A 13,562-nucleotide genomic window follows, 5' to 3' on the forward strand; every position below is an offset into this window, starting at 1 on the left:
GTCTGGTAAACTCCAAGAGCCACCACTAAGCTTCTGTGGTGTGAGGAAGTCCGTACTCCAAGTATAAGTATAACTTGGGCCTCAGGCCAACCGCTAAATGCACGTTAAGCCCTTGGCCTGCAGACAGGATGCATTTTTGCAGATAGACCAAAAAACCCTTCCTCCAGGAGCCCGCCTTACCCCTTTAAGAGCTTTCTTTGTGTATTGGGGAGCTGATGAAGAGCCATACATAATTAGGAGAGTAGCCAGATACTCATTTGCAATGACCTGCAGTTTTTCAAGAAGTTACCATCCGCAAAGGTTCTGCTCTGCTTTGTTCTGTACCAACAACAGCCATGGGGCGTTCACGCAGGAATTGTCCCTTGAGCTTCTTATAGGGGTCCTCCCTTGGACAGCATGCAGCAAAGTTCAGCAACTGATCTAGACACATTAACAGCAGAACAGGAAGCCACACCGGGGCTGAGCGTAAGCTGCAGGGCAGATAGGACCTTTGACTGCCTTCACCTCATATGAGAAGATTTTGGCGCATGTAGGGCAATTTGCTGTAACTTTCTAAAAACAGCTGTGTTACTTCAAGTCTGAGAGAATATCTGATGTAGATCAAAGACTCAAACACCTCATTAAAACCCACATAGGAGACACAGACTCCTTCCGATGGCGGTGGCACATTATGTATCTGTCATGCCTCAGCTGGCTCAGGGTTGGAATTTCTCTATTGCAGGAAATGCTGTTGTGTCATTTTATGCAGCAGAAATTATGGGTCAGAGAAACAATTCAAAAAACCTGAAATATTTAAAAAGGTTGGCATTCATGAAATCAGATGATTGTGATTTGTTCTGCTAACTGAAGCACTTCATTTCAGCCATCTCGAACTGTTTTCTCATGTCGAGTGCTGCTGCAAGTGGGATGGGGCTCAAAAGCCGAATTCTGCTGTGTGCATCCAATTCCCTGTCCAGTATACACGACCAATACTGCACATCAGGGTCTAGTCAGAATTAAACTGGCCTGGCTTTAGGGAAATTTTCCCATGTGAATTTATGCCCTGAGAACAGGGAAATGCTATAGTCTAAGTCATGGCAGAGACTGCACTCAGAGACAAATCCAGTGAGACACCCTGTAGATCCGGTTAGAAATGAAATGTGCGAAACCTTCTCACAAGAATGAACTGACCCCAGATCACCAGTATTACTTTGATTTTCCACCTGGCAAAGACAAACTGTTCAGCACACTGAAATATTTTTCTGACGGAAGATTCCCAGCCGGTGCTGTGCAGAAAGAGTATGCTGTGGGCTGCTCAGACCAGATGTCATTGGGTAGGAACCCTTTCTGCTCTCTGCCCACCTCGAAAGCAGCCACCCAAGGTCCCTGTTGCTTTCAGGCAGCCCCAGGGCAGTGCACTGCTCTTAGCACCGGAAGAGTAGCGGCCGTGCTCTGTTTCCTGTGCAATTTGTTCTTCTTTTAGTTCCTTTTACTCACCACTGAATTAAAGAGTTCCCCCCTTGTAGAAGGTCTGAGCGTGTGGAACACAGAACTAATAATTCCCTCTGCCACAGGACCAAAATCAGTCTACCTCTGTCAGAAAAATTATCTGCTCCATGACATGATAATTACTTACATTGTCTGGTTTAATTTGAAATTCGGAAGTTCAGGCCAGGCCTTTATCCACTTTAGGTTGACAATAGAACAACTGGCCTAAGAATATGGTTTCACGTCTCAAAGAAAAGCACAAATACCACCAAATCAAACACCGTTTTTTTTTTCAGACCCCCTTGAAAACACAAATTTTTCAACCTATTGGGTTGAAAAACGGCAGTTGAGGTTCAGCCAAGGTTTACTAATAGGTACTTTAAAACTAGGGGTAGGCTCAGTGAGAAACATCTGCCCTTGCAGCAGTGCCCATCTTTGTACTGCTGCAAGAGTTACAACATTTTGAAGTCAGCCATGTCTGACTCCGTGTTTAGCCTGCTGTTTTGAGAGAGGAGGATTTTTCTGCTTTGGTTGTCAGAGTTTTAATAGAAGGTTGCAATTTATATTAGGTAACACAATCTGTCTGATAAGTTAGCTGTGACAATTTGTCTTAGATACTTAGAGTATGGGCTCAATGGGTCAAATTCTCAGCTGGCATAAACTAACATTTCTCCCTCAAGTCATAGGCCATCAGTTTGTGGGTCTGATTCATCAGAAGGAATCAAGAAGGCAAGTCCACTGTCATTTTCAAAACACCTTCCTCCTAACAGACCTCTGAGTGCAACTACAAGATGTAGGTGTACATTGAGGCAGGACTCATCTACAGCTACATCTAGCTGTAGGTGGCCACAGATGGGTATCACATCTAACTTCTCATTATAGACAATGGGGACATAGTCGATAGAGTTCAGTTGATTCATCTGGCTTAGATGTAGGTGTCTGTTTTAGGGTGAGATGACTCATGGCAAACTCCACTGACGATATTGATTAGTTCATCACTGGCTATAAAAGGAGTTTAGGGGTACTGGTTCAGATGCTCACATACACAGTGTAGGCAGCAGTATTAGTAAGTGTATCCCCCCCAAAGGGACAATTATGATAGCACTGTGGTGTCTCACTGAGCTTTTCCAAGTTCTGTGCAAACTTAAATAACTTCAGCATATGCCTCCATGAATGCAAACTACAATTTAAAGATGTGTAACCTGCCTGCTAAAAATACTAGGAGTAGTTAGGGAGAATAATATGCATTAACAGAAGAGAAGAAGGGGAGTTTGGATCTCCTTTGCAAACTGGCTGGCATCTTTTACTCTACGCACGAGAAAAAGTAAGAGGCAGGACTCAGCAGGCACTGTAAGCTTCCAGCAGTCTGGCCGCTCCAACATTTGGAGGGCATGCTCCAGTAACCACAGAGAGGGCTGGCCACATATCTCATTTACACAGAAGCATTGTAATCATACAGAGGAAAAGCTGCTTCTTGTTTATCTTCCAGAAATACCTTTCCTCAGACAAAATGTCAAGGGGTATTGTATGTTAGGAGTATAATCTCTGCCTTTTACTATATCAAAAGCACAAGTGACACTTGTGGAATGATAATTACATGCAAATTTGCGACATGTGTGATGTGCACTGGCAGCGGTAAGAGTAGAGCTCCAAGCCCTGTGCTACCTGAGAGCTGCTGCTCAGCAGAAGAGAACTGATGGAAATGAAAAAATAGAGTAGTATGGACATCAGTTTATGAAGAAACACTAGGCGAGACAAACAAGCTAAGCTTGGTCAGTGTGTGACCTGGGAAGATCAGAAATAGTAATGCTCTAAGCATGAGTTGGAAGCTTGAAAGATACTTTATAAAGCCTGCTTTATGATGGGATTCAAAAGGAATGAGGAGAGGAACGGTTTTCTTACTGCAACTTTTTAACATTGTGGACTAAGATTACGAAGTTTCATTGCTGAAGTATCTTAGATCCTCACAGAGGGCTGGACTACAGTTCAAACCCAGTTCTGTACTAGAGTGACGTTGGCTAGGTGGCTGGCCCTAAAATGTTCGATTTAATAATTTCCATTGCATAATTTTGCCTGGTTAATAAATAGTCTTCTTTTGGAGGAAGAATATAGATAGAATACATATATTCCACTGCAATCTTTCTATTCCCTAGATTTTAGGATGAAGTTTGTCATCCTCTGTGAAACTGAGCAGCTGGATATGGTTGCCCTGATGTGCTTCTGTGTGGCTTTGCAGTTGGCAAAGGCATGGACATGAAGCAGTGAGCCTTCAGTGTGGTAGCTGAGCCTCTGGAAAGGAAACTGGCCTCAGTCAGCAGTGTGCCAGTGCTAGAAACTCTTAAAATTAAGTCAGAGCAATCCCACTGCATTGCTCACTAACACATCTCACTCCTATGGAGGAATATAAAGCTACACATTACAGTTTTGCTTTGCTATCTTTGGGAAAATGGTATTTCTATTTAATTTACTCTTAATGAAGGTTGATGGACTAGAGATTATATCTTTCTTCTGGCTAGTGCAATTGCTACATTTGAACTAAAAAGTCTGTTCAAATTTTTCCAGGGGAATGAATTTCCCTGATCTGTAGAGCATATGTTTTTGAAATGGATTCATTCTGTCTGCACATTTTAACTCTCTTAATTCAACTATACCACAAATCAAACCTGTCTGAAGCAGTATGAGACAAGAAACAGTAAAATGCTAGTGAGTGGAAAGATGGTCACAATCTTTTCCTATGATCTTGAACAAATCCAAGTTAACCTTTCTGTACGTTAGGTTTCCCAGCTATAAACTGAGGCTAAAATTCATACTTCCTGGACAGCTGTTGCTAGACGTCATTCTAGTGGCTATAAAATACTAGAGCAAGATGTAGAGCATCATCACTGTCTGCTGGTTGTCAGGATACCCATGGAGAGAGAAGAAATACATGAATGTGCTACAACAGGCTGTAATTTCTTTATGGAGGTTTGGGCAGAATTCCAGTTGCTTTAAATCATGTATTTAATTAATACCCATTCCATTCAAGTGCTGCATCCCAGCCAGGAGCTGACGTTGTATTTGCTTTGCTATAAACATAATAGGATGAGTTTGTGGCAGAAGAGAAGGCTTATTTTAAGCTCCTTACAGATATTTATGAAATAAATGTTTCCTGATCCTGCAGGAAAGATGGGCAAATAGAGCAAGAAAGTCATATCTGGAGTAGGACAACGCCACCTTGAACGAGCAAGCTCAGTCCCAGTTCCACTACGAGCACTGGCAGGGTCAGGGCTGGGTTTAACCCCATCAGCTGCAGGCCTTCCTCTCTCTGAGAGACCCCAGGCCGAGAAAGACACACAGGGCTGGGGAATTGGCTCTGACACAGACCGAAAGTGGAGCTGAGGAGGCAGCAGCCTGGGGAAAGCAGCCCTGCATGAAGCTTCTGGTCAGATGTGAACTGCTGACAGCAGCTATCATCCCCACAGAGGGGCTGAGATATTGGGTATGTCAGAGCTGTCCTCACTGCCCACTGTACATCTCCAAGGTACTCCCTGAGCCTGCTGTGACGGCCAAGGCCAGGAGAGCTTCAGCCCTGCCCTCTCAGGCACCCAGCCCTGGCAGTCAGTTGCAGGAAACCATTGCGACACCTTCAAGGAGAAGGCACGATACCTTCCTGGCCTGCCCAAGGCAACACGGGATGCCCGTGGCAACACATGGAGTCAGAGCTACATCCTGGGTGGCCAGCTCTGCTTCTCCCTTGGTGCAGGTGCTTGGTGGTGGTGCTTCTCACCTACAGCTTCTGCTGACTTCAGCTTTAGCAACAGACATAAGTATTTAAGATTCAAGCTTCATATTCCCACACATGGATTAAAATAGAGTCTAGTTTTTGTTGTTGTTGTTGTTGTTTTTTGTATTGTTTTTCTTTTCTTATTTTTTGTATTTATATATTTTGTATTATATACTTCTTATTTTTTGCCTTATAAACTGCTGGGACTCCAATAATATTTCTATGAAATTTAAAGTTGAGAAAAGGTTGCAATAACAAGGGCTGGTGGGCAGAGCAGCTAAATCAGCTTATAGAAATGAGATAGGGAACAGTGAAAAATAATGGACTCAATGCCTGCTTGTAAACACAACCACTTCTCAGACAATAAAAAAGAAATAGAGAGATTCTGTAGATGTTCTTGAAAAGTTCTCTCCAACTTCCATTTCAGTTGACACTAAAAGTTGGTGGCTGGTGACACCAAATTGTTCAGTTCCAAGTTCCAGTTTCCACTATGCAATGGCTGACAAATAACCTGTTGGCTGGTTGTTTATCTTTTTCAATGATTTAAACAACAATAATAACAATAATAAACCAGCAGATTTTTTCTCAGTAGATAAGAACCCATGTTGTGAACTGGCAACTTCCTTGTATGACCTAGTAGATAAAATATGGATTGTTCATGGAGGAGAAATGGTAGGAAGATAAAATTCTGCAATGGGTGCTGCAGTGAAAATCTCTTGGCTTTCAGGAAATCAGGAGCACCAATTCCATGCCACTTGTCAGTAACTACTACATAGAAATAAAAAGTTTTTAAAGCAGGGAAAAGATGAGCCCAACAAACTCTAATGTATTTCATGTTCCATTATACTGTGTCTATACAGAATTAACTCTGTTGGCATCTGATTTACTCAAGCCAAAAGGAAAACAGGGCTTTTCTCAGTGCAGTTTTTTTACTGAGCTTTCATGTTCCAGTTGAGCCATCTTTTTTTTTGCTACACAGTACTAAATAGCTGTAATACTAAGCTGATTCTATTGTGTTTACATATATGACAGTAATAAACCAGACCCTTCACTGAGCTGAAGCTTTCGCAGAGATATAAGCCAAGGCAACAACAGACTAACAAAACCCCCATCCAGATGTTAACAAAACAGTAGAGTCCTTTCATAGTTTGGGTGAGGACCAAGAGCTGTGTTGTTTAACTAAAGACAGCCACAATAGAGCAAATAGAGCCGAAAGCGTTAATCCAGCTTTCATTAGATAAATTGTGTTGTGGCACGTACAGACTCTGTTAGAAACAGATTGAATTACAGATCTGAGCATCTCTTATCCTCCAACACTTTGTTTTAACTGGATCAACTCTCTGTTCACTAGAATATTACTGGGTTTATTTTAAAGCCACGCTTTTTTTTTTCTTCTTTTTTTTAAATCAGGGTCTAAGCTCATGCTTATTTGAGGCTTTAAAAGAATATCTTTCTTTGCCAGCAGAAAATCTGCGTCAGCTATGAATGACAAAAAAGGGAAAGCTGGCTCATGGCAAGGATTTGAAATAAGGCAGTGGGAACATTTGAGAAATAGGAATTTATTCCTCACCGTGGAAGGGCATATGGACTATGGGTCAAAAATGGCCAGGGCATAACTTCACTGCAGCTATGTCAAGAATTGCTTTTATTCTTTGAAATGAGCCAAGGAGTTCTCAAGTGAGACACACCTGGCCAGTTCCAAAGTGGTGAAATCAACACCTCAGATGAGTAAAAATGCTCACAGTCTGAGGGAGATCACTCAAAATGAATGCACTCTGAGTTTAGCTTCAGAAGAATGGTCAACCCTGAGTGTTGGGAAGATAGGCCTGTTAAGCAGCTTGGTATTACATGTTGTCCATGATGGATTTGTGACCTGTTGGCAGAAAATGAAAGCATTACATACATATTTCTGTGAAAGCATCTTTCAATAAGGGAAGTTCTCTCTGTTCTTTGCAGTTTATGTGGTGAAGCTTCTGTTCGGATTTCAGGATTTCATTTTAAGTAATAATTATTTATGATAACTATTAACAAGTATGCTTTTTTTGTCCTCAGAGATCCCAAAGAGCTTTTATAGATTACATGTAAGATCACTTTGTTGACTTCTTTGTTGTTTTAAGCCCAGGAAATCTTGAGCCTATTAAGATCTGTTCCTGTAACCCCTTCTGAACGTCAGCTCCAAAAACCTAGTCTAAGTCAATGTGAAGGACTTTTTGTTTTCCTAGCTAGACACTACGGCTGGAAAGATATTTCCTCTTAGGTCCTAACTCTTGGTAGGCTTTAGTTAATTAGGAACATGTAGGTGAATTTTTGCCTTCTGAAGGAACATAAGCACAAAAGTCCTCAGTTCTAAAAACTGCTGTCTCAAATTCTCTTTTTTTTACTCTTCAGTCCAACAAAGAGCAAACCTAAGAGAATAAATACTCCTAACACACGTATACTGCTTTGCTGTCAATATTGCAAACATGAATTGCACTCTTAATGGCAGTGTCAAATCAGAGGGACAAACTGGCAGGATTCAGCCTTTGAGCTCTTCAAGAGTTGTCCCATGTCTGAGATCCATGAAGTTTAAGTTATTCTCTCTCTAGTTAACTAAGAATGACTGAAATAGAGCCCACTAAAAGTGTTCCTTTTTGTTAATAATAATATTTTTATTATTAATAATAATATTTTTATTATTATTTTGGGTTTGAAGCAAGTTTACTCACTTTTTAAAGTGAGCTAACTTTCCTTTTTTTGCCATTTTTTTCTTTGCTGGTAGTTTCAATCTTTAACTCTTCAGATAACTTAAACTAAAGTCTATAAAAGACAGTTGGGTGAGAAACTGTCACTGTTGTGCCTTTGCGGTGAGTTTATTGGGACCACTCTGTGTTTCTCTTTGCTCAGGAAAGCCATATGGTGCAGATGACTTCCTCCCCGTGCTCATGTATGTGCTGGCCCGCAGCAACCTGACTGAAGTCCTGCTGAATGTGGAGTATATGATGGAGCTCATGGACCCTGCTCTGCAGCTAGGTGAAGGTAAAGTACAATGTTTGCTCCTTGAATATTCTCTTTGCAAATTATTATTTACCTTACTTTAGTGTTTGTGAAGGTAGGGCAGCAAGGCTCTGGTTTTGTGGATAAGCTTTGGCCAAGCTTCTCAAATCCGAGGCTTTAAAATGACTGTTAAACACTTCAACTCTTTTTAGCAGTGTCGTGACCTCAGACACAAACAAGAAAAGCAGGGGGCCCAGCACAAATGAGATCTGAATTGCTGGATTAGTAACCTAAACAGGGACATCTAGTGTTCCTTGGCTGAAAGGCTGAAAAGTCAAAAGGTCTTTGCCTAAACCTAAACTGCTGCAATCCATTGTGCAACTTTTATTTACTCCTCTGAGATAAGAGAGCAGTTCTTAAACTGCATTGTATTCCTATGGCCCTACGTCATTCTCATTCCCTGTATGAGTAGAGTGATCCTTTGACAGTGTTCTCTGGCTGAGTATCACAGCAAGGTAGAGAAAAAAAAGTAAGGTTAAATATTAGTTTTGAATGTGAATAAAGACCTCTGCTATTGGAGGGGTAAATATCCTAGGGCTCTGTGGGCCTTTAGCATCTCAAATACAGCTTGGGAAGCAAATGCTACTTACAGGTACAGGGTTGTACACTCTGAATTAGATAATTTGTCACCAACTAGTCACTAAAACAATATGAAGGACTTCATTTTAGAACTTGTTTTGGTAAGTACTGAGGTTGTAGAAAGGAGTCCTGAATGAACAACAGCAGACCAATTTTATTTATATTAAACGAAAGTGTCAGTCTGTAGCTAGGAGCACATCTACCCAGCATGGTGCAGAGGTGAGCAAAATTAAGTACTAAGAGAAATAACAGTAGCATACAATTGCGTTAGTGAGGGGTTTCTGCATAGGCTGATATTCCTGCTGAAAAAAAAAAAAATGTTAGCAGAATAAAAATGTTAGCCTAAGCACAGCATTTTGCTGACATAACTAAGCTGTTTTTGGTAACTACACTGCCCACAGGTTCTTCATTTCAAAAGGGCACACTACTGAGCTGTTTGCTGAAGTCAGCTGGATTGAGGAGCTCAGCGTATCAAAGGCAAAGCTGGGTGGAATTTCTTTCAAATCAAAGATGCAAAGCCTATGTGAAATCTATACTCCAGCTGAAGTGGAAAAAAATCTGTAGGGAAGTTCCAGATCACACTAGCTGAATAACCACTTCAGAAAGGGTACTGGGAATAACTGCAGACACAAGGAAAGGCAAAAAATAGAATAGCTTAATGAAGACAGCTCAGAGATTGCAAATGGAAACTGTCAAAAGTCAACTTGATATGGGACTTCCAACATTAAATGACAATAGATTCGGGCACAGAAATAAAACAAAAATTAAAGGAAAGCAGAAGTGAGGAAACTGTGAAAATAAGTCAGACAAATATATAAAATAATTTAAATCTGGCCTCCAAATTAAGAATTTACTTTGATCAAATTTTAATAATACTGATGTTGGCTACTGGGGAAAAGGCAAGGACAGGAGATGGGGAACGGATGTGTGGAAATGAAGATGCTGAAAAGGGAAAGCAAAATTAATTATTATAAAAAAAAAAAAAAAAAAAAAAAAGTAATGAATTCCTTTGGGGGGGGGGGGGGGGGGGGGAAGCGGGGGACAGAACTGAACTCTGACCAAAGGGAAGCACCAGGGGTCACCAGTCTGACCAGGGGCACCCCTGAGTCTGCCAGAGCAGGAGTCACACCAAAAGGGAGACAAGGAAGGGTATATTTAAGACAGGGTAAGTGGCACCTGCAGGCTTGCTAGCCTGTTCTCAGATGTGCTTTATGGGAGAAGATGGGGAAAAAAAAAAAAAAAAGAGAGAGAGAGAGCGAGCGAGCGTGCCATGTTTTCAGCATGTGCAATCCTTATATACCTTTGGGATGTTCTTCATTGGATCCACCCGAGCACGGAACGATAAATGGCAGTGTCTTTGTCTCTCTTAGGCTAATATTTAATGGTTCTCTAAAAACACTGCTCAGACAAAATGCTCTCAGCTGCCACTTACGCAACCAGCTGCAGACTGAAGCTCGGCAAAGCCCGAGCGCTGCGAGCCCGCTGCGGGCAGGGGCTTTGGGTGATGTGGAGGCGCCATCTAGAGGCGCCGCAGCTCTTATGAAGCACTAAAGCAGAAAAATTGCCAGCTCAGGGGCAATTTCCAGCTCTCCCTGTGCTGCCGGCAGCTGAAGTGAGGGCAGGAGCAGCAGGAGGCTGCAGCGAGGCCTGGCCCGGCATGGGGCTCACCGGTGACACGGGCACAGCCGCGGCCTGACCCCTCGCCCCCCTGGGACGGGTGTGCTCTGTCCCACGGGAGGCCAGGGAACACCTCACGCAGCTCTCCGGGCTGCCTCCTTGCCTTGTTCAGAGGAGACATAGAGCTCTGCCCTCCTGTCAGGGTCTATCTTCAGCCCTGTTGATAAAGCATGTTCTTATCACAGCCCAGCTCCTTCCCTCGCTGCTGCAGTTGGTATTTATTACTCGTTTCAGCCAACACCATGGCAGTCAGGAATTTTTGAGGAAAATGGACTGGCTTTTAGTGTTCCATCACCTCTTTCTCTAGTTTACCAAGATTTATCACTCTTAACTTTTAAGAGTACAGGAATTTGTCTCAGACATCTGGGTTCCCCATCTAGTCAATAGACGTGGAGGGAGCAGAGGGTGACTTGTCCTTCCTTGCAGGTCTGAGACCTCCTTCAAAGGTGCTGACCCCACAGGGAACTTGGGATCTAAACATTTCATCAAGGTAGCTGAGGTCAGGGGATGAATGCAGGCCTTGTGCTTTTCCTGCAGAGCACACTGTGATTGTTACCATTGCCTTGCATCGTGGGGACTGCCCAGGATCCCACGTTACAAACCTACTGCATTGGCCCTGTTGAACACTTCAAAAAGATGAACATGTCCCAGAAAATAAATCATCTGTGGTCAAAGGTGGCTGGTTGGGTTTGTTTGTCCAAGCTGCTTTTGTAGTAGCTTAGCTTTGGTCTGTGGTGCCCCCTAGGACATCTACAATCTCAGGAGCCTGGGCAGCTGACATTGCTGTGAAGCAAAACAGGATGGAGGCCACCACGACCTGCCTGCAGGCATGGGCAGTGCAAGCATTAGACAGGGTCTCTGCATGGGCACAGTCAAGAGGGAAGGGGAAACAAATGGCCCATGCAGCTGTGATGCTCATCCAAGACCTTCTCCTTTTGCAGGCTCCTATTATTTAACCACCACCTATGGGGCCCTGGAGCACATCAAGAACTATGACAAAATCACCGTAACTCGGCAGCTGAGCATGGAGGTGCAGGACTCCATTCACCGCTGGGAGCGGCGGAGGACACTGAACAAGGCCCGGGCTTCCCGCTCATCAGTGCAGGTAGCTGGCGAGACTTCCTGGGGAAAAGGCCTGCGAGATGAATGTGCTCTATCCATACATAATCATTTTAAATATGATAATTATTTAAATATTAAATCAACACAAATCACTATTAAGAGACAGAACATACTGTGCAAGATTTCCAAATCTTAAACAAGCAAACCTCATTTGAACTACATATTATATACAGAATGCATATTGAAGTCTTGAAGTACTCAACTAAATCATTTTAAATATGACAGAAAAGTGATTTCGTTGCTCATTCTCAAGGACTGTGTGTGAGGATCTTCATATCGGGAGAGCTGCAGTGGGGAGGGCCATCTTCTTCATGGCCCTTAGGGCCTGGGGAAGCCAGGGGCTAAGCTGAGGAGATGTGAGCAGCATAAAGATGTGAGAGGACCAGAGCAATCCCAAGGGCTGGTCAGACAAGCAACTTCCAAAACCTGTCCTCTCCTGCCCAGCAGTGGAGCAGACCCCACACGGGCTGGTTAGCTGAAGAAGTATTAGTTGTGAAGCTCACACTGTGAGTAGCCCAGTGAAGATGTCCCATGCACCAGTCGTACAGGTGCCTCTGGTCCTCCAGCCATGGTGGGGCTGGAGGCAGGAGCAAGCAGACAGGGTGCCCTGACAGCCCCATGTCCTGTGATCAAATTTTCACCCACAAGGAGGCAGCAAAGTCCACGTCTCAGGTTCTGCAAAGCCTTCACAGGGCAAAAGCGAGCAGTGTCAGCACTGAGGTGGGAGCCTCAAATAAAAATGTTGAAAGAATGCTGAGTGGGAGACTGTCTAAATAGCTGTGTAGCAGCACGGTGGAAATATGCTTTCCACAGTGCAGTCAAAACAGTTCTGAATGATCTCAGAACATATGAATGGTGGATGGGACACATAATTATCCATCCATCCCTAAGTGCTGCTCTGACAGTAGCTCATAGCAGCTAACTAGCATGGAGCATAATAACTGGGCCAGCAAATGCCACATTTTCCCCAGAATGTTTCCACAGTTTCCAGCAGCACAAGGGCTGTTTTCACTTCCTCTGAATGATGTGCAATGTCATAGACATGCAAGCCCGCCCTGGCAGGGGTAACTAGCTTGCGGGCATGTTCACCATGCCCCCACATGCCCTACTGGCTGCCTTACTCATCTATAAACACAGTTTGGAAGCCCATAGTCCAAATATTTGGCAAATGTGTAGGATTTAAACAGTCTGAGAGTCCGCAGCTCTCTCACTTCTTCTGGGGAACTGGAGTATTTTCTAACAGAAATGGCTGGGAGTTTTTTGAATGTCACAGACACAAATTAAATACACAGGTTCCCCCCTGGCCAAAGGTACTGTAGATTTCTGCACCTCATAAGTTCAACAGAAAGTCTTTCTGTCAATTTTTACTGTCTGAAACAAGATACAAGTAAATCAGCCTCCTTCAGAAGAAGCACAACTTCTGCTGTTTCATTACTCATGAAAGGAAGTTCGGAGGCCACTCTCTCAAGATGCTGCTTAGGTGACAGTGGAATTTCAAGGGCCACTACAACACCAATCCTTTCCTGTTTCTGTTAAATGCTGGGGTTTCAAGCCAAGTCTCTGAGGTCTGTTATTTTTTTGCATCCTGTTTCTTCAGGAACTGTAGAGAGACAGCTGCACACTAAAGATAGTCACCAAAATCAGAAAAAAAAAATCTTCATTGATTTTGACCTTTAATCATATGTCTTTGTGGGACTAATTATTTGGTTAAGTGCTTGCTAGCTTAAGTATTCACTGATTCAGAGCTTGTTCTTCAGAGGAGAAAAAAAATAATAAATTTAAAAAGAAAAATGCATTGGAGGATGACTGGAGGATATTTGGGAGCATTTATGTGTTCTAGGTAGCTAGAGATTTGGGGCTGAGTATTGTCTCCTAAAGTCATTGTGTTAATTACAAGATCTATCCTCATATTCCTCTTCAG

At 43.0% G+C, this 13,562-nt stretch overlaps 1 protein-coding gene across 2 annotated transcripts in view; it reads left to right on the forward strand.

Annotated features, from left to right (window-relative positions):
• The window catches only part of RIN3 (Ras and Rab interactor 3), a 75,153-nt gene that overhangs the window by 54,839 nt on the left and 6,752 nt on the right, over nt 1-13,562 (forward strand). For both annotated transcript variants that reach the window (XR_014694085.1, XM_084522764.1), the window contains exons 8-9: nt 8,114-8,245; nt 11,461-11,624. Coding sequence is in view for 1 of the 2 variants with exons in the window: in XM_084522764.1 (XP_084378890.1) it covers nt 8,114-8,245; nt 11,461-11,624 (296 nt within the window). In the remaining variant the exon portion in view is untranslated. The remainder of the gene's footprint in view (nt 1-8,113; nt 8,246-11,460; nt 11,625-13,562) is intronic.

This window comes from Aythya ferina (assembly GCF_964211825.1).
Source record: "Aythya ferina genome assembly, chromosome: 5".
Classification (NCBI taxonomy): Eukaryota; Metazoa; Chordata; class Aves; order Anseriformes; family Anatidae; genus Aythya; species Aythya ferina.